Source organism: Lissotriton helveticus, chromosome 9 (genome assembly GCF_964261635.1).
Source record: "Lissotriton helveticus chromosome 9, aLisHel1.1, whole genome shotgun sequence".
In the NCBI taxonomy this organism is placed as follows: Eukaryota; Metazoa; Chordata; class Amphibia; order Caudata; family Salamandridae; genus Lissotriton; species Lissotriton helveticus.
Genome location: NC_136070.1, coordinates 1,288,564,047 through 1,288,585,259, shown reverse-complemented (window position 1 = coordinate 1,288,585,259; position 21,213 = coordinate 1,288,564,047). Strand labels below are relative to the sequence as shown.

The following is a 21,213-nucleotide window of genomic DNA, read 5'->3' as shown; positions in this document are numbered from 1 at the left end:
ACACACCCACTGCAGCCGGAAAAGCATCACAGAAGAGGACTGGGTTTCAGCCTGAGCACAACAGCAACTTGCACAAAGCTGTCAAGAACCTCAACAGCTGGATAACCACATGCACTGACACCCTAGCTCCCATCAAGCACAATCCAACAGCAAGAACCAGACCACAGGCCAGCTGGTACACAGAGGCACTCAGGCTGGTGAAACCCCATCGCATGCACCAAGAGCTCGAGTGGAGAACATGTCAAGAAACCGTTGATAAAGACATTTTCAAATCCTCGCTAAGACGCCACCACCAGCACATATGGAACACAAAGCACAGGTCCACCGCATCACGGCCAGCACAAACAGCAGCAAGGAAATCAATCTCATAATAACAGATTTTACTGCGCCTCCAACAACATCTCCCCCTCACAAGACCTGTGGAACAAGAACTAAATTCTTCTACAATAAAGTTTCCTCCATATACAGGAACTTTGACCCTCAACCGGACCCCGTCAACTTGGAACTTCACTTCCTATCGTCAGTAGAATTTACCCTGACCTAATGGCCCCCCGTTACCACCATCAAAGCCACGTGTACCAAAAAGACCATCAGCTCCGGGACCACATCTGACCATTGCACCCACCATGCCTTCACCAAAGGACTCATGCCGATCATCGAAGCACGAATACCCATCTTCAACCCTGTATTGAGTCAGCCACATTCCTAGAGCCCTGCAAACATGCCACTGTCACACCCCTGCTCAAGAGACCATTCACTGACCCAGTCGCGATATTCAACGGTAGACCGATCTTCCTCCTACCATACCCCAGCAAAGGCCTTACAGATCCTAATCAACCAACGTGTCACCGACCATCTCAGCAAACCCCAGCTCCTTGCTGCCAGGCAGTCTGAATTCAGGCTCACCCACAGTACAGAAACAGCACTCATTCCCGCGGTAGATACCTCATGATCCTTGACAAAGGAGAAATGTCCTCATTCTCCTGGACATCTCTGCGGCATTTGACACTGTCTCATACCACGTCCTCATCTGGGGCCTACACAAAATTTAAATTCAAGGACCCGCTCTATGCTGGATCAGCTCCTCAGTGGGTAGAGCACAAGCTGTCAGCCCGGCACATTACTTCTCGGAAGCCCACAAACTCATTTGTGAAGTGCCTCAAAGTTCATTGCTCAGCCGCAGCCTCTTCAATGTATTTATGATCCTTCAAGCCAGCGCCATGCGCATACACATCAACATCCTCTCTTACCCTGGTGACACAACTCCCGCTCTCTCGCTCTCCCGGACAAGACCCCCAACCCAAGAAAACAAGTTCACCACCTGCATGAACGAAGTCTCTAACTGGATGAAAGACACCCGTTTTTAAGCTCTACACTGACGAGACAGAGATGGTATTCTTTTGTAAGAACACCTCGCCATGGCACTCCAACTGGTGGCGGCCCAAACTTGTGCCCACGCCAGGAACTTCAGAATAATCGACCGCAAACGGGACATGACCGCACAGGTCATCGCCGTCATTGCATCCTCCTTCCACACCCTGAAGATGTTGATGAAAATCTTCAAATGCCTCTCAAGCAACACCATAAACAACATCAGTCAAGCCCCAGTCAAAGCAAGTTTCGCTAGGGGAACACCCTCTACGCCAGGATCACCAAGCAACTCACTAGCAGACTACAAACCATCCATAACTTGGCAACCAGATTCCTCCTCGAACTCCCACACAGAACTCGCATGACGCCACACTTCAGGGAACTCAAGTGGCTCCTGATACACTATTGGGCTCAATTAATATTCCTCATCCTCACACACACATTCAAGGCACTACACAACTCAGGCTCTACCTACGTGAACAGTAGCATCTCCTTTCACCAACCACGCAGACACCTCCGCTCTGCAGGTCTCCTACTCTCACACATACACAGAACCAAATCACAAGGATGACTGTTCTCTTACATAACTCTTGAAGTATGGAACAGCCTCCCACTCCACCTCAGAGCCTCTTCTCTCTATTCTTAAATTCCGCAAGAAGCTGATGACCTGGCTTTTAAATTAACCAGGTCTGGTGGGTCAGTGGACTAATGCATCCACTGCAGGGACCTATTTTCATTCTCCTGGTCACAGGTTCAAATCCCTGCGGGTCCTCTCAGCCTTTCATCTATCTGAGGTCCATAAAATGAATACCATTGAGTTGGGTAACAATAAACCTGTTATTCAGTGCCAAGACACCTACGGGTGAACATGCTCTTTACAAATACACGTTATATAAGTTTGTCATATTGGTGCATGCCGATTATGTCCGAAAGTACATTTAAATTCCCCTCTGTAGGGTAAAGGTAAGTGGACAATAGTTTAAAAAACCCAAGAAGTGGCCAGTGAGGTAGAGAGGTCTTTGCCCCTGTAGGAAGCCAGCCCAGTAGTTTTTGCAGATGCCCTCCACTGTTTGCCCCAATTTAAAATACTAGAAGCTAGTTTTCGACTCTGTCAGTCCTGTGTCAGATGGTATCAAACACTCAATTAATTTTGTGTTTGAACTGTTACCCGACAAAAGTGGTGTAGTCTTATCCCCAATTTGTAGAGGGGATAATATTAGAGAGAAATTCTTAGAGGGAAGGGTAAAGGGTAAAGACATCTCCTAGAGAACACACATCATTGAAAAAGTCTTAGAAAGACGAAACACGTGTTTGCAGATCTCTTGCTGGAAGTGTTTTTGGATCTTATTATTGGCATCCGTGGGAAAAGTATCTGTTTGTCCATCCAATAGGACTGTTGAATTGGATGGAATACTGTGTTCTCATTAATGAATACCCATTATAGACGTGGTTACAATAACTATCAATGACTGTGCTAGAATTGCAGTTCTAGAAAATGTTCATTTGGTTTACATCAGGTTTCTAATGTATGATGGGCCACCTTTGGTAGTAGGGCGCAAGAACTGCAGAAGCACCTCTTCATAATACGATTATAATGTACATTGTTCTCACTAACAATCTGAGATACCTAATGTTCTGTATGAGGTGCGGTCATTTTACCATTTGGGTCCACTACTACCACCTCTATATTTACCTTATCATACTGGAACGAATATCGTGTTGAGGACAATGTGGCGTGCACCCAGGAGGCTAGCTTAGAGGTTGCCCACCTGGTTGCCCCAGCCTTTCCTGTGCTCTGGCTGCCAGCCCACGCTTACTGCAGCCGAGGCAGGAATTGACCCCCAGGAGGTGTGAACTCTCCCTGGAGTCAGAAACAATGGCTTGGATGGGAAGGTCATCGCACTTACCTCGTGGACATGCTGGCTAGTGAAGTGGCACCTCAAAGCTGCACTGCCTGTGATATGTAACCAGGCTGCCTCCCAAAGGAGGACCAAGCCCTACACAGGGAGATTTGCACCCGGACAGGTTGGAAAGTTAGGTATTCAGGAGTACGCCCCTAGAAGGCTAGCAACACCTCTAGGGTGGGGTACCTGGGCTGTACAGCTAAGAAAAACGTTTGCCATTTTTAAAAGTGGTATTAGTGGATTCTGGGTAGAAAAGGTGACCTACATCCACGGACGTGGTCACTTCAGGGATGGATTAGCCACTGGCAGCTAATAGCCCATTGGCCACTTGAACCCACACCCCTAGTGCCCCCAAATCTAGGATTTATTGGCTGCCCCTGACACCAGAACCTCCGTTCTGATCGAACTTGCAACAAGGACAAAAGAAGAGACCTGTGTCAGTGACAACAGGAGCTGCACAAAGCAAAGGCATGATACTCAGCACCTGTGACCACACTCCTGGAAGTGCACAAACGCAGCTTGTCCTGGACCAAAGTTTGGTTCCCTCAGACAGAGGTACCCCTTTGAGAGCCAAAGGCATCACCAGACTCCCCTGGACTTGTGACACTAGTACCCTAGAACCACAGGTAAAAACAGTGTACCGGTACCAAAGAATCACTGCCCATAGGGCCCTTTGAGGGATCGCCCAGAAGTAGATGGTTCAGTGCATTGTGGGAAACTCAAAGAAGTTTCATGCGGCTACCGTCTTCCCCACGACCTACGGACATCGAAATACCCTTTTACTGTGCTTACCACTTCCAAGGCTTGGTGGGCCCGATTCACAGAACTAACTTAAGACAAAATCCTAAACTTACTACCATTTTGGTATTCACAGAAGGCACTTACTCATTTCGGTATTCACAGAAGTTAGGAGTCCTAACTTTAGGACTCCTAGATGCCTTCTGTGAATACCGAAAGTCTTAAAGTAAGGATTTTTCTCAGTTTAGGAGTAGTAAAGTTAGGACTCCTAAACTGATAAAAATCCTAACTTTAAGACTTTCGATATTCACAGAAGGCATTTAGCAGTCCTGAAGTTAGGACTCCTAACTTCTGTGAATACCGAAATGAGTAAGAGCCTTCTGTGAATATCAAAATGGTAGTACGTTTAGGATGTTGTCTTAAGTTAGGTCTGTGAATCGGGCCCGTTGTTCCCCAGTCAGGCAACCCCATCCTTTACTCGACGATGCACCTCGAGGTAACACCGCGAAACCTCCATCCGATGTCCACAGTGGCTTTGTTTTTTACTTTTTGCACCCTGCTTCCCACCAGCACCGTGTGACCGGTAAAACCAGCTCTTCTGTGGTTTCAGCACCAAGGACAGACAGGATCACGCTGTACCTGGGCCTCTCGAGCAAGGTAAAATTGCACTGACTGTCAGATCTTGGTTCCAGGACCTGCACCACCTTTACCCTCCTTGGGTTCCACTCAACTCTACCCTCGAGTGACCGATTGTCACAACCATTTTCCCTATTGATCGCAACGCAAACGTTCTGCAGTATTTAATTGCTGTGATATATGTTTTCTTCTCATATCCATAACTCTGATTATATGTAGCTGATCTTGTTTGTTTTGGTCTAAATTAAGAAAAGTCTGCTTTATATTTTTTAGAAATTGGTGTTGGATTTCTTTCAAGTCAATGACTTATCATCCATGTTGGTACTCTGAAATGCTGAACATATGTTCCTCTATTGAAGCCAGACTGCGCTTTGCCAATCTACCTGAACTGAGCTACGGATTGATTATTGTGAATCCAACAACTATCTTTAGGATAATGTGAGAGTATACATTCTGAAGCCTAAACCACATCTCCACATAATACTCCATCTTCCTACAGCCCATGACTATTGCACAAGATCCTTCCAGACTGCCGTACTGCTGCAGCCTACGTTCCAATGCTGGGAGCTAATACTGAGCTAGTTTCAATTGGAGAGGAGCCCGTTGATGTGCATTTTTCCTTTTGAGAGAACCTTTCTCCCAGCTGCATAACCACAGCTTCCTCACTGTGAACAGATATGAAGTGCACTGAATCTCTAGATACAAGTTAACTACTCCACGCTCTAGTGTAGCGCATAGAAGTAGTCTTCAAGGCGTTAGGTTGCCAAATGTCATTCCAACCACGTTAAAAATGTTCATATTATTCTCACTCTTAGTTATATGCGTTAGTGCTGTTTAAATATGTTGTGGTTATTCCTTGTATACTAAGCAACAAGATAAGACTGTTAAAATAATCACCTTTAAGCTCTAAAGTGCCTTCTGTTAGTGCAGTGTTTGTGTGTGATATTCTAAAGCACGAAATTGGGGCGAATTACCTCTGCGTCCCTGAGCCCTTTTTAAGAGACTGTTAGTAACTGAGAAAACACGGACACCACATCAACAAGTATGTTGAGCAGTGTTGTGTGAGGCTACAACAACCCACATTTTCATGCTCAAATGTTGGTGTGCTGAACCGACTTCAGGCACCCATCAGTGGGAAAAGGCAAACCTTGTAGAACAAAGCCTTAGGTGATGCAACACTTCTGGCCAACACCAATAATGTTTGCTGCTTCCATGGAGGTTGTCCTCTCTCAAGGGGGCAATCATCTCCTGCTAGGGGATCTATCTAAGAAGTTTTACTTCATTCAGCTGGTTATCTCAGCAATATTTTCTGTCATGGACAAAAATAGGGGTGGTCAGAGAGTGGTAATTAACCTGAAGTTGTATAAATCCTGAATAAAGTACAGATATTGTGCATCAATAGGACTGGAAGTTATCTGTCAATGCCTATTTGCAAACCCCATTGCAGATTCTTGCCGATTCAGTGGCAGGATTGGACTACGAGTTCTCAGGTTCAGCCTCTCCTCCATCCCCTGGTGTTTCACCAACTGATGAAGCTTTGAGGGAAAAAGATGTTCAATGGTACAATATTATCTTGACGAGACACAATCGTTATCTCCTCATCAATCACCTTTCCACGACAGTCAAGCTTTTGAGGTTCTTGGTTTCATAATAAATGTTTGGATATCCGAGTTGTCTACAACACAACTGCTGTTTTTGGGGTTGCAAACCGATGCAGTGAGAGTATCCTGTTAGCTGCCAAGTACCAAGATTCACTCAATAGAGGAGATAAAGGAAAGTCTTCTTTGGGACAAACTGAGGATTGTCTGACTTCTCCCAGCTTCAGTGCCAGACCCTCTTTATCATAGCACACTACAATGATTGACAACAGCTCTCCTCCACAACAGGATCTCTTATGGAGACACGATTCCTCCATCTGAAGATGCCAAACAGGAACTGCACTGGTGACTGCTTCACATGGGAATGTCCAATGGAGGGCATTCTTCCATTCTGTCCTGGGCTTGGTGATTGAATAAGAGGTCAGCACGACAGGCTGGGGTTCCTGGTGCAGGACACTCTCTATGGGAAGGAAATGGCCCTCAAGTGAGCTGGAAATGCATATCTGCTGTCGGGACATCATCAGGGCTCTTTTGCAATACAGTCCTTGAGAAAAGATGGGTTGAGGATTCCTGTGCCACTATAGATGGAAAATATTTTGGCCTGTGGGGTATGTAAAGAGATTGGGGGGTACAAAATCCAAGACATTATCTGAGGATTTTTGGACTATTGCATCCTTTGCAAAACTGTGGTCAGAGCAATACATTTGAAGGGCAGCAGCAATCTGGTGGCACGCTGGAATACTACCAAGGGTGACACCCCAGATTTGCAGCCAAGCAGCAGAGTTGATCCTTATAGCGTCCTAGGGAGGTCGCAGGTGCAGTTTGCCATTCTGATTGAACAGTTGTGCAACTGCCCAGTCGTTCCAAACTTTCCTGTAGATCCTCTGGGCAACCATCAACCACTGATACTCAAGGGTCATCTATGCTTGGTGACAAAAGAGGCTTTCTGGGACAGATTCTAGGTGCCAGGCCTTTTGAACAAACCTACTCAATATATTCCCTGAGCCTGAACAGACAACACCCACAAAAGTTACAACTCTTCATGGGGACGCTTGAGTCTGGAACGGGATTGTGATCCCTTACAAAATAGATTGCTCACAATTTGAATTTCCAGATTTAATGAACTCGAAAAGGGCGTACAGAGTTCTAAATAATTTTAGGTGAGCCACCTCCGCAGGCCAGCTCTCAATTTCATATGTTTCTGTGGGGCAACATCCCTTTTTCTGCAAACTTCCATTTAGATTAGATTTACACTGCAGCTGATATACACTTGGCTTTTGGGATTTCATTGAGTCCTATTGTTCCTGTCGCAGTGGGCCACAAATTAAGATTTATATAGGAAACAGTTATCTGCCTAATTGGCAATAATAGTCCGTTTCATGTGCTCCAGGAGGATTTTAGACGTCGAAGCATTGCACATCTCCTGGGGATGTGACTTTCAACACTGAAGACGAATGAAAGCTTTGTGTATATCAATCTCTTATCCAAACTTTCCATATCAATGTAGTGAAAGAAGGAATATGAAGTAGCTGTTGGTGAGTGCAGACTGTCTCATGCAAATCAACTTTTGATACCTTACTGGAAGTGTATCTCTCAATTGTCTGTCGGCACATTTGCCGTATTGATCATGTGTAAAGTAGGTACTGACAACTCGTTGTATGGAGTGCTCCTAAGCAGGGGAGATCTAGCTTTAAGATCTATGATAGCTAGTATCCGCCTAGAGGAGATCAGGAATTTCTCTGATTGGTCATCGGAGTCTGTTTTCAAACTTTTCTATTTCAAGCCTATTTCGAGCATGGCTCAATTGGTTATTGATAAATTTGAAATGGGCATAAGCATCTGCTCCAGTCCTGATGATATGGCTATACTGGTTCTTCAAGTTTAACAATTTGGTCTCTTCTAGGTTTTTCTAGTAAACCAGAATAAACTCCTGGTTTCAGCTTTTTTGGATATCAAAGATTGATTGGCTTTACATGGAACCATTTATGTACCTCTTAGCTGGTTGCATTGTTAGGATGTTGTGAGATCAATCAAACAACATTTGTAAAGCACAACACTGTCACCCCTAGGGGCATCTAGGTGCTTTGTCTCATATGTAGAGCCAAGTCTGGAGCCTCTCTCTGAAGTCTGTGAGTCAGGAGGCTGTAGGGAGCTGGAGGAGGAGGTCGTTCCAGGGCTTGGCAGCTATGTAGCAGAAGGAGCAGCCAACGCTGTGGGGGTGAGTGAAGAGGAACGCATGTGTCTAGCAGTTTGGTGGACGTTCAGGTGATTGATGTAGGCAGGTTCGAGGTCATGGAGGGCTTAATAGGCATGCCTGGTTGAAGTCTGTTGAGGCCTCTGGTTGTGAGGTGGCGAGGGCTTGTGATCACTGAGTTTCGTGACCTTGCTCCAGCTGTGGCAGGAAGAGATTCGACTCCTGGTTATGTTGTGTTGGGCGTCGTTGATGTTGAAGTGTGCAATGGTGTGGTCAGTCCAGGTGAGGCCTCTGGTGTGGCTGAATTTGATTCTGTTGCTGGAGGTGAAAATTGAGTCGAATGTATGGTTTTGTGCGTGCGTTCGGTGACCAGTTGGGTAAGGCTGACATTGTCCTGGTTCTCGAAGAGCGATGGAGTTTGGGTTGTCAATGTGGAAGTTGAAGTCGTCAAGTACGATGTAGTGTGGAGAGTCGATTGCTTGAAGAGGTTGGGGATGGCATTGCAGAATGTTGCCGGGGGTCTGTAGGAGAGGGTGCCTCTTCTCATGGTCTTTGCGTCAGTTTAAAGTAGGAAGTTTAGGTGTTCCATAAGCGCCGTGGGGTCGTCGTTGTGGATGATGATGCATCTAATGGTTTCCTTGAAGATTATGGCAATGCCTCTGCCTTGTTTGTTGGTGCGGTCTCTGTGTATCATCTTGTAGCCTTTGTGAATGGTGGTAGTGATGTTTGGATTCAAGGAGGGGTTGAGCCACATTTCTGTGATGAAGGCGATGTCTGTGGAGAGGGTGGGGATGGTGTCCCAGATTTCTGTGGCGTTTTTGCAGTGAACGGGTGTTGAGCAGGTTACAATGGAGCACTTGTGTGGTATTCTTGGACATGTGGGCAGGCATGGTGCAGGCTGTTTCGTAGGTTGAGTCGCATGAGAAGTGGCAGTGCCTGCAGGTAAAGGGTCCTATGGTAGCTTGTGGGGGGGGAAAGAGATGCAACCGTTGTTTTGGTGTAAGGGATCTAGGTCTAGGAATTCCTTGGCGATGTCCCGTCGTGTGGTGGGAGGGCCAGGTGACCTGGCAATGCCCAACCAGCGGTGAGACCACTGCGAGGCCATGTGATAGCCTCCATTCGTGGTGCTGATGAGTGGTCCTGGGCAAGGACCTGGAACTGGCAGCACGGGTACAGAGACAGCAGCTGGGGCAGGGGTAGTAGGCAGTCTTTTTTTATATTAGTTATATGCTTTAATGCGTGCTGAGTTGCTAGAATAAAACAATGGAGGCATAATACACCACCATGTCCTTTATAGCGCCGGAAACTTGCAGGTGCAAAAGCTAGGAAATTGTACCACGTGGAGTTTTCACCTCACCAGAACAGTCATGTGAAGTACCCCACAGCAGGCGTTAGACTAACTCATTTCAGTGTGGTGGTCCGCATTACCGCACTGAAATGGAAAGTCATGCATTTTAAGCATAGTGCCTGCCTTGGCTGTGAAGCCGTACTAGCGCTGTTTTACTGAGTAAAAGTAAAGCTAAAGTGCCAGGGCGCCATGGCATGTGCGCTGCGCTGCACCGCAAGCTGGCTGAGCTAGCATTGCTAACCGGCTCAAAATAACAAACCATGTATAAATAAGATAAGAAAGATTTCGTGATGCTGCATTGCATGAATCTGACTGACGTCACAAGGCAGTACCCAATGGCAACTACTGAAACATCAGCTGCATGCCTGAGGAAAGTGACACTGTGACTTTAATAGGTGCCACAGGACATCACGTCCTGCTGTTGCTGGCTGTTTTTAAAGTTTGTGGGAGGCTGGTTGCAGTGGTAAATTAAAATCATGTTAATCCCAATGACTGCCGAAGCAGCCAACCACACGGGACATTGGTGGCTGCTGGAGCCAAAAGCACACACTGCAGCTCAGCGGAGCCTTAGTGAATCTGAATGCAGAAGGCGTGTTTGCAGAGGGAGTCGTTGTGGCCAGGTTGGACTCCGAGTATGAGAAGGCGGCAGCCCAGCCTAAAACAATTGCTGTCACTGTGGCAAGCCTTTCAAACTAGGTAAATTAGTCTGAGTGTAGTGCCTTGCTCTGTTAATCTATCTCCCACTGATTGACTGCACGTTAAGCGCCAAAAGGCAAATCTATTGGCTGCTCACTGAGGCAGCCTTGCCTCTGCAGCATGGTGTGTGCGGTCTGCCAGTGGCTCGCCATTGAGTGAGTCCATGAGTAGTGTGTATTGACTGAACCCTATGCGACTATACACCTCTACTTTGCCACCGTGGTTAGTTTTCACCTGCCATATACTACAACACGATGCCAGGAATCCCTTGAAACCAGTGACATCTTAGCTAAGCAATGTACGATGACAGACATACATAATTTTCCTTAAACATGTGCACTTTTGACAACAGTTTATTTATTTTTATTTAATGCATTTTTATAAAGCGAGGACTTAACCCGAAGGTGTCAGAGCACTTCAGTGACGCAACAGACTTTGCACTAGTTTTTACAGACATGCAAAGCAATTAATAATTTAGCTGGGCAACTCAGTCAGTGATCTGACCTGAACTCGCAGATCCCAGCAGTAGCAGGTATACATTAATTGAGGCATCTAACCATTCAGAGCAGCAGGGGCTCGACAACGTCAGTGAAAGACAGTTAAGACTACGACCTGCGTTTGAAGTTTGAACAGTGGTTGTTTGGGGGATGATAGGAAAAAAAAGGTATGCAGAAAATAGTAAGGGAAAAACATAGAAACAAAAGAGGAAGAGGAAAATGAATACCATACTTTGTTACAGGTTTCCCTCCTTTTCTCCTGCAGCTTTCCCTTCCCCACCTTGCTGCAAGTTTACATTTCCACCCTGTCCCTAGCAGGTTTCCACACTCTCTCTACTCTTACAGGTCTCAATTTGCAACCGGTTTGAATCCTAGTCCCCCGAGAACTTCAACTAAAGAGGAGTCTGAAAGAGTGTCACTGTGCTAGTATATTAATCTGAAGTAAACACTTGTGTGCTATCACCCTCTAAATATAATAAATAATTAATGTATTTGAATGTCACAGAATGTTTGTTTCCTTGCTTTGCATTTTTGTGGTGCTTTGCACCAGTTAACTTCTTAGAGTTTTTCTCGTATGGGTGTAATTGCTCATATTTATGTTTCCCCTCGTCTTCATTGCTTGAATTTGCGAGAAAGTGTCACTCATAATTACACTAAAATAAAATTATGAAAATGTAACACATAGCAATCTGATACCTGGGCAGCTTGGCCACGTGTAATCTGTTTTTTTATTTTATGCGTTTTTCTATAGCGCAGACTTTACCCGAACGTTTCAGAGCGCTTCACCATAGGAACAGAACTGATACATGAGGAGAAAATTACACGTGAACAAAACGTTAAGTTACAAGGCAAAAGTGACAATTGTGAGCAAACAAAATACAAGAGGTAGCAAACGGTACATTACAGGAGGAAAAAGCGACATGTGTGAAAGTTACAAAAGCTTAAACAGTACAAATAGAGGAATAATACTGCAAAAAAATGGCAGACACTCGGGCACAAGAACAAACGTTACGTAGGCAATGGTGGTATCCAAAGCAGACAAAATGTGATAGGCAGCAAACAGTGTGTTACAAGAGAGTGACCTGTGCAAGTTACAGAAGAGAACCACACACAGGTACAAGGATAATACTGCAGTAAATGGCAGAACACCCAGGTAAGCCACCACCATTGTCATGGAGAAAAGGATTCTCTATAATGGAGGGTCTTCCTTCAGATCAGGGAGTGGGGACCTAGAGCCTCCTGTTTCCAGGTGAATGCCACTAGTAAATATTGTATTTTTGAAAGGAGCCACAAGGAATGTCCCAGAAGGCCCCACACCAGGGGTGCAACCCTGGCAGCCCCAGGGGCCCTTAGAAGGGGGAGGCGTCGACCTCACGCTCTGCTGCTGACGTCATGGCGTGAGGGTGCGTCTTTGCTATGGCCGGTCCTCGCGGTCTAGCCAGCCAGTGCTATCCACTCCCGTGAGGCGCGTGTGCGGTCGTCATGACGTGGGGCGGGTCCTCCACCAATGGCTGCCTCGTCCGCTCCGACTGTCATGGCGGCGCCTTGAGCTCACGCAGTGGACCTTGGCTCGGAGCCGGAAACCCGGGCTGCGGTGAGTGTCCGCCGAGCAGCGCCCCCGCCTCAAGGGCTCGCGTGTCCACGCACCGGGAGGGAGGGAGGCCGGGCCGAAGACACGACTCAAGCACCGAGAGCCCTGGGGCCGGAGGGAGAGAACGGCGGGCGCCGGACGTGACGTCACTGGGAGGGACTTTGGCCCCGCCCACACTCAGGGACCTAAGTACAGGTTCTAATTGGGCAGCAGCGGTGTGCTTGGAAGTACAGGTTCTGATTGGGCAGCAGTTGTGTGACCGAAGTACAGGTTCTGATTGGGCAGCAGCGGTGTGCTTGGAAGTACAGGTTCTGATTGGACAGCAGGGTGTGACCGAAGTACAGGTTCTGATTGGGCAGCAGTCGTGTGACCGAAGTACAGGTTCTGATTGGGCAGCAGTCGTGTGACCGAAGTACAGGTTCTGATTGGGCAGCAGTGATGTGACCGAAGTACAGGTTCTGATTCGGTAGCATTGAGGTATTGGGCAGCAGTGATGTGCTTCCGCAGGATAGTGCCTGCTCTCTCCACAGCTGTTTACATTTTGTGCTTATCACCTGTCTGGGCTTGAACTTTTATGGGCACAGAGTGACATTCTAATGAGAGTAGAGCGTCTTAGATAACTGAATCATTTATGTTGTTTTACTCTGGCAGCAGCACAGATGGAAGGAGAAGGCTTCGCAGTGCGACTGTCGCCTAACTTTTTAACCTTCACCATTGCCATTTTACAGTTGTTTGTTTCCATATCCATTCCCACACTATTGACTTGTAATGCTTTACATACAGTGCCATAAAACTTGTGAATCCGGACTGGTTTGCATTGCCAATTATTGTTTATTATTGTGGATCTTTGTAAGCTGTACTGATACTGTTATCGGATCCCTGCTCGGTTGGGGCTGCGTGGTGGGGAAAGGGAAGCTACTGATGGTTTCACTGAACTGTTTTTCTGTCTCGCCTCTATAGCTGTCTGTTGTTGCAGACCAGTATTTAGGGTGGGGTTTGGGTCAGACCATTGCTCATCATTGGTTGTCTTGCATGACATTCTTGTTGGCGTGCATCATATTAAATGACGTGTTTTTTCTCTTGATTGTCCGCCCCATGCAGCGCGCTGTTCTTAACAATCTTCACTTTGGATTGGTTGGCTCTTCACATAGCTCACATCATTACACTACTTCTCTTTTTGTTCTGAACATTCAAGGGAGTGCATCTGACGTCTTATTCTCTCTCTACATCGATGCGCTCCTCGTGTTGCTCACCACCTCTTCCACCTCATCCATAAAAGCATACTAATCGGTATATTTTTGTGAGGTGTGACTAAAGAGCAAACTTAGTATGGCTAATTTTCTTTCATTTCCTGCCTTTCACATGTTGCATAATAGCCCAGGTCCTGGCACTCAAAGGCAACATTTATGGTTCAGGAGGAGGGACAGTTTGTTGCAGTGACTTAGCGTACATTTGACAGAGAAGGTTTATTTAGATTAACTGGAAAGAAAATGGCTTTTCTGACAGAGGCACCTTAACACAAGTACGTAACACTTGCCCACTGTGCACAATTGCATGAGCTGTTGCCCCTTGGTTTTACATAACCTGCATTTCTTTATCAAACATTAACTTAAACAGCGTCAACCAGACAAAACTTTACACCAAAAATCTCATACTGTAATCCTGTATTGTCTCGTATCGTATGCATATTTAATGTTTCATTTCACAAACATAAAATATATATGACAATGCTACATTTTTCTCATTTTGAAGTTGTCACTTTTCTTCATTGTAGCCCTTGAAGCCCAATGCATTTCGGGCCCTTGGCCCTTCTTTGGGGGCAAAAGCTACCTGCTATCTGCCTTCTACGACAGACTTTCACAAGAGCCAAGCTGTTCTCAGCATCTCTTGGTGTCGGTGTACCGTCTGCTGATTAACCACGCTACGAGTGAACTTATAGTTTTCAGCAGCGGTTCAACCAAATCCGTACCGGTGTTGTGATCTCTGCCCAAATTCGTGTAGTTCCTGGGCAGAGATCACAACGCCAATTTACCCCCCTTTCTCCTCTTATCACTGCAGACACATCCCAGAAGGATGCTTTCATGCATTCAGGTCCCTTCCTCCCTTTATCACTGCAGACGTTACCCGTCCCAGATGTATACTTAGACGCAATCAGGCCCTTTCTCGCTCCGTCAATGCAGACGTGACTCGTCCCAGAGGGATACTTGCACGCGTTCATGCCCCTCCTCCATCTGTCTCTGCAGACGTGATTCGTCCCAGAGGGATACTTGCACGCGTTCATGCCCCTCCTCCCTCTGTCTCTGCAGACGTGATTCGTCCCAGAGGGATACTTGCACGCGTGCATGCCCCTTCTCCCTCTGTCTCTGCAGACGTGATTCGTCCCAGAGGGATACTTGCACGCGTTCCTGCCCCTCCTCCCGCTGTCTCTGCAGACGTGATTCGTCCCAGAGGGATACTTGCACGCGTTCATGCCCCTCCTCCCTCTGTCTCTGCAGACGTGACCCGTCCCACGGAGATACATGCACACGTTAATGCCCCTCCTCCCTCTGTCTCTGCAGACGTGACCTGTCCCGGGGGATACTTGCACATATTCATGCCCCTCCTCCCTGTGTCTCTGCAGATGTGACCCGTCCCAAGGGGGATACTTGCACGCATTTATGTTCGTTCCTCCCTCCATCGCTACTCACATGCCCCGTCCCAGAAGGATATTTGCATGCATTCATGCCCCTGCTTCCCTCTGTCGCTTCAGAAGTCCCCTATCCCAGAGGGATTCATAAACACATTCAGGTCCCTTCTTGTCCTGTATGTGTTTATGTATATTTTGTTTTAATTCAGTTTCCTTCTTTTCATCTACTTGCTTTTCGCCTCCTGCCCTTGACTTCTTCATGTCTGGAAATTGGTCATTGTTGATTTCTACAAACTACAGCATATTAAATAATTATAAATGAAATTAAAGCTCTTAAGAGAAAATTATCCTCTGCAAGATGTTTTTTAATTTAAAATCTCAAGATTGTTTTGTTCACCACAATAATAATTGACACATTTTTCTTTCAGCACCCTTCAACTGAATTTTTATTTTTGGGCTAGTGAATGTATCCAATTCTTTAACATTAGAGTACATTCTTTGGCAATAAACTCTCTCTGGCTTCAACATGACTCATTTGGTCTCCGTAGCATTTAGGAGCTGAACCTGTTTCCAGCGATCTGATTCATTATATGAGGCTTCTTGCCTAGCAAGTATTTTTTAAACTTGCTCTAATGAACTGTTTTAGGCTGAGCCTTGGTTGAAAGTGTTTGAGGTGTGAGTTTTTTTCTTTAATTGTTCAAAAAATCCTGTCAATATTTTCGTTTGCATGTGCGTCTTTGGAATTTAGGGGTGTGCTGTTCCACATACCAAGAACCTGGTTTACCTCTAATATAGTCTGTTATTTGTTGCAGATTTCCCATAAGAGTCTAGACACTGTCTGATGATGTCTGGGAGGAGCACAGTGCGACGTATTCTGCGGCTGGTGCCTGGGGAAAAGCGCTTTGGTGTCTACAGATTCCTTCCTTTCTTCTTCTGCATTGGCGGGGCAATGGAGTGGTTCATGATCAATGTTCGCATTGGCCAAGAAACCTTTTGTAAGTGATTTCAGGTGTGGGGGAGCACAACAGGAAGCTAGGTCCCCCTCTTGAGTTACAAGAGCTGGATGATGTAAAACCTTCTGGGAGTTATAGTGAAGAATGGGTGCCAGGAATCCTCTTAAAGGGAGGTGTCGAGAAACCTTCTGTATGTTCTGTTGAGGTTTCGGTACCAGAAATCCTTCTGTAAGTTCTATAGATGACTGGGTGCCTCCCCTGGTTACCTGTCAACAATTACATTGAGAGTTGGGTTCCAGGAAACCCAGCCGTTATATTGAGGGTTATGTCTTTGGGAACCTTTTGTATTGAGATTAGGGTGACCCCTATGTAATTTATGTCCAGGGTGGACTGCTGAGAAGCAGTCTCGATGGGAACAGGAAAACAGCTGTCTGCTCTTTTGCAGTTGGGCCACTGGACATTTTATAAAGTTACTTTTTTTAATAGCCTCTGAATTAGTCCACAAATACAGTTAATCAATGCAATGTGTTAAATGTGTTTGAAGAATAGGTTGTATTGCACTTCAGCTGTTGTAAATCCATTACACAAATTGGAAGAGTAAGAGAGGCTCATTATAAACTGAAGTCCTTTGATCTGGTTTCTATGGAGGTCCTTGCCTTTTTCTAGGCCTGAGCAGTTTGTTGCAGACAATCCATACATGTAGCCATTCCTCGATGGAGCAGACTCTGTGTCATCCGTCTGGAGATCCCTCTCTGCCTTCCTTGTGATTAGTCATAATGTGATAAACACATCTTCCCTGGCTTTCATGGTGTGTGATTTAATATTCAAAGTGATTGAGAGAACACAGAATGAAAACTGCCAAGCCGGTCCTTGAGAATAGATGGTTCTTCATGACAGTTACACACACCCCTCCCCCACCCAAACAGCACTCTGCGATGCAAAAGTCCTCATGCATATAAACAGTTATTTAAAAGCCTCCTCATTGGAGCCTTGCACAGCAGATCTATTCAAGTCACATCAGATGCTTCATTGAACCTCTGTAAAACACTTTTAACTTGTCTTTGCAAAATTATCTTTCCATGAGTTATGAAACCAGCAGCGAGCAAGGATAAAGGCCCTTGCTAAAAAAGTGTAGGAAAGGACCTTTTTTGTATGTCCCCCCCCCCTCCGCCCCTCAACACACACACACACACATACTCACACGTTTTGCTCCAAATTCTCGTCGTTATGACTCTGATAGTGCACTGGAGTCTGTTATAAGTCTCTAGTATATGGTACCAGGGTACCCAGGGCATAGGTGGTAAAGAGGTCTCCAGAGCTACAGCACGGTTTTGTGCCACCCTGGATTACCCAAACAAACTACAGCAGGCCTCCCATGGGAGAGCAAACTGCTCAAACTCCACTGTGTCCTCCCCTTGTGTGGCACAGTTGATACACTATCTTAATATATGTCAGGCACCCCTACGGTAGGCCTCCTCAGCCCAGGAGGCAGGGTGCAGTATATAAAAACTGAGGACGAATAAGTACAAGCCTATATGTACCTATAGTAGCGTTCCCCATTGGAAACCACTAGAAGTGTCAGCTGTACATAGGATAACATGGGCTGCTACACGGGCATTCGTGAGGTTGGAAGATCCATTTTGGTACCGCTGAAATATGTCATGTTTGGTATCAAACGACGTGCCTTCTCACCACTTACTTGAATTTTGTGCCCTGAGTGATGTGGCATGCACCCATATGGTTACCTAAGAGGTTGCCCCAACTTCTCTGTGTTCTGGCTGGCAAGCCCACGTTTTCCCACACCTGCTACCTATAAGATAGGATTCTAACCTCCTGCCAGGCAGTGTGATCACTCCTAGGATTCCTTAACGAATCATGGGCAGGAAGGAGATCATACCTCCCTCCTCCCAAGCAGGCTTGTGAAGTGGCTCATCAAGGCGGTTAGCTTAAAAGGCTGCACCACCTCCGATATGCATCAGGGTTGACTCCCAGTGGAGGAAACAGTCCTGCCCCTGCCCCAGGCACATTTGCTCCAAGATTGGCGGGAAATTAGTCAAGAAGGTGTACATCCCCAGTAGGCTAGCCACACCTCCAGGTTGGGCAGCCTGGTCTGTACACTAAATTTAGTTTTCTGCTACCATTGTATTAGTTGTGGTCCTGCCAGCCACAAAGTTTCAGGCCGCTACCTCGCTCCCTGGTACCCTGCGAAGTGCCAGTAAATTTTCGCTGGACTTGCCTCTGTCAAGGTTTGTTGGTCTCCAGTCCGGCAACTAAACCCCCACACTTAACACTGCATCTACAGGGAACACCGTGCAACCATTGTCCTACGTTAACAGGCGTGCATCTGTTCAGTTTTCTTGCTCACTCTACTACTGGATTCAAGCTAGCCTGGCTGATGAAGGGTGTTACCCAGAAACCGGCCATCGTCCTTGGGGCTCCCGGTGCGAGGAGGGAGCCCCGCTCCGATCCGGACCGGGTGAAGCAGGTGCATGGTGAAGGCGGGGCTCCCATGAGGAGAGTGAGCCCCGCAATGCGCTACCGCCGTCCGAGAGAGAGGACCTCCCCCGACGGAGCCAGTGAGTAGGGCTCCGGGGGGAGGCGAAGGAAGTGGTGCCAGTGTGGGCACCGAGTCCAGAGCGGCCCCAGGTGCTCAGTGGGCCGCTCCCACGGTGGGGCATACTTCCTTTACGAGCCTGTGGCTCCAACGATGGGGGCATTTATTTCTTTAAGGAGCCAGAGTGCTCCCATGCACACAGTTGTTCTAGAGCCAGAGGGCTCCAACGTGTTGGCGCAGTGTTCGTTCAGAGGGCCAGTGAGGGCCCATGTCGCAGTTTGCTTCACAGTTGCCCAGCAAGTAGTGGGCAGCTGCACCGTTTAGGTTCTTTTCTTTCTAGGGACGTGTCTTTTCACTCAGGAATGAGTCGCACTCCTTTGCCCCTACTTTGGCCTTCCCCAGCTGCGCAGCACTTAGTGCCAGCTGCAGCGTTTAAGCCCTGTTCTTGTCCTCAGCTGCCCAGCAAGTAGTGGGCAGCTGCTATGTTTAGGTTTTGGCGCAGTGGCGCAACCTGGACCTTGATGTGATTTATGCATAATATGCAATGCTTCTTGCTTATACCCCTAAAATGTGTTTATGCTTAGGAGGTTGTTTTGTCTAGTATAGTTATGCTAGTAAGTCCATGTTTCCCTGCGTGATATTTGCCTAAGGTGGTTAGGATTGCGTAGAGTGTACCTACCTGTTACCAGTGGTTACTGGTTGTGTTCTACAAGTGTTATTTCGTGCTACAACTATTCTATGTTCTAAGTACTATTTCTACAAAGTGCTAGTTCTACCTAGTGCTTATTCCTGACAGTGGTCCATGTGGCCCTGTCATGTGTATATAATCCCTGTAAACTCCGCCCGTGCCAGTGGCACAGTGTAAATTGGGTGTTTATTATCTAATGTGTTTGGTATAATACAAAGGCTAATTTTATATATAACCTTGTGTGGAGTTCCTTTTGTGGGGGGCCTGGGAGGTAGTTGCTGGTGGGTGCGTGCGCAAATGCTTTACACATTGCCTACTGGATCAGCCTTACTGCTCGTGTCACAATGCCAAGGGGGTGAGCAGGGGTTATCTCTTGGCGTGTAACTCCCTTGCCCTGACTGGAGTGGTGGTCTCTGCCTGGCTTTGGCGCAAGCCTCAGCCAACCAGAGATCCCATTAGTCACTTTACCTCGCGACTCGAAAGACTTCTTTGAAAGAAAACAACTTACACACACTATATGGCAGGAGTTTACAAAACGTGTATCTACAGCCACAAATGCCTCAAACACCCCTTTTTTATTTATATACATTGAATGTGCACTCCGTGCTGCGAGGGTGTTTATTGATGCATTTGCGTACACCTCACTATTGAGAAAGGGTTGCTGGTTTGTAAAGTTACATCTATCACTAATGTGGGTATATTTAGCCGTGAAGCATTTGCATTTTGTGACTTTGTTTTAAAAGCTCATTTAATATGTATATTTCCACAAGTGTTTTTGAAAGGCTACCTTAAATGAGTGTCATTGTATGCAGAATAATTGTAGCTGGAAGTTAACCGTGCATATGTTCTTTACAGATGACGTTTATAGAAGAAAGCAGTCGGAACGACAGTACCAGGAAAAAGTGGAAAACAGTCTGAAGTAGCCCCAAAACACAATGATTTTGAACTCAAATGACAACTTGGACCCTTGGCCTTTACTGTTCTTGATTCCATCATTACAACACAAGCGAGAGGCGGGTAAGAGAGCAGGAGCTCCACGGATGAGGCACATCTGTCTGGGTTGGACTGACCACACATGGGCAAGTCCACTGGTGACTGTGGAGAACAGGCCGTTCAGCTTTACCACGAGTCCCATCGCTACCACCCACAATAAATGCCACTGAATATTAAGGCCGTTGGGTGTTCATTTTCAAGAGGTGTCAGAAAGGTGCGTTCGTACCTCTGCTTCTGCGTACTCAAATGATCCTTCTAGTGATCCTGTGAAAATGTAAATCATTTATTTGACAGTTATATCTTTATGAAAGGAAAATGCAATGATTGTAGACTTGTCTTTAAACGGTGGTGCTGTGGACAGTCCAATGTGCAGTCGGTGATGTGCCAGCATAAAGTGGCATTTATGGCAGGTACCTAAAAGACCACTGTCCCTGATTTTGACTTTTTAATTATCACCAGACATTACGCATCCTAGTTCACGGTAAGAAACCTTACAGGTGCAGCTGTGAAGTAAAGTACCTCAGGAGTAAAGTCCAGCACTGTGCAGACTACAGGAATGTGTTTAATAAATATTTAACAGCATTATTGATGGTGCTTATATCGGCCGTGTGTAGTTTTTGGCATCTGTTGTTTGCTGTGGAATTACACTATGCACCATCACTTTGCTCTGAAAATACACATCAGAGGTTCAAAGCAGCACTTCACAGACCGACAGTGAAGCCTCTGGAGCTGCCACCCTCCACTGAAATATGGAGGCATCCAATGGATTTTCGGCATCTGTTGGTGATAAAAGCGTGATGCAGGATTGAGGGCGAATGCTGTGGTA

At 46.4% G+C, this 21,213-nt stretch overlaps 1 protein-coding gene across 2 annotated transcripts; it reads left to right on the top strand.

The window, feature by feature from the left end:
• The first annotated feature begins 11,977 nt into the window (after window positions 1-11,977).
• UQCC5 (ubiquinol-cytochrome c reductase complex assembly factor 5) lies at window positions 11,978-20,990 on the top strand. 2 transcript variants are annotated; one of them, XM_078661894.1, is made up of 3 exons: window positions 11,978-12,576; window positions 16,012-16,194; window positions 20,250-20,990. In XM_078661894.1, exons 2-3 carry the CDS (start codon window positions 16,041-16,043, stop codon window positions 20,315-20,317), a joined length of 222 nt encoding a protein of 73 aa, XP_078518020.1. In that variant the 5' UTR covers window positions 11,978-12,576; window positions 16,012-16,040; the 3' UTR covers window positions 20,318-20,990. The 2 variants fall into 2 exon arrangements, with proteins under 2 accessions (XP_078518020.1, XP_078518021.1); XM_078661895.1 differs by lacking the exon at window positions 11,978-12,576 and adding an exon at window positions 12,934-13,050.
• Window positions 20,991-21,213: the final 223 nt, after the last annotated feature.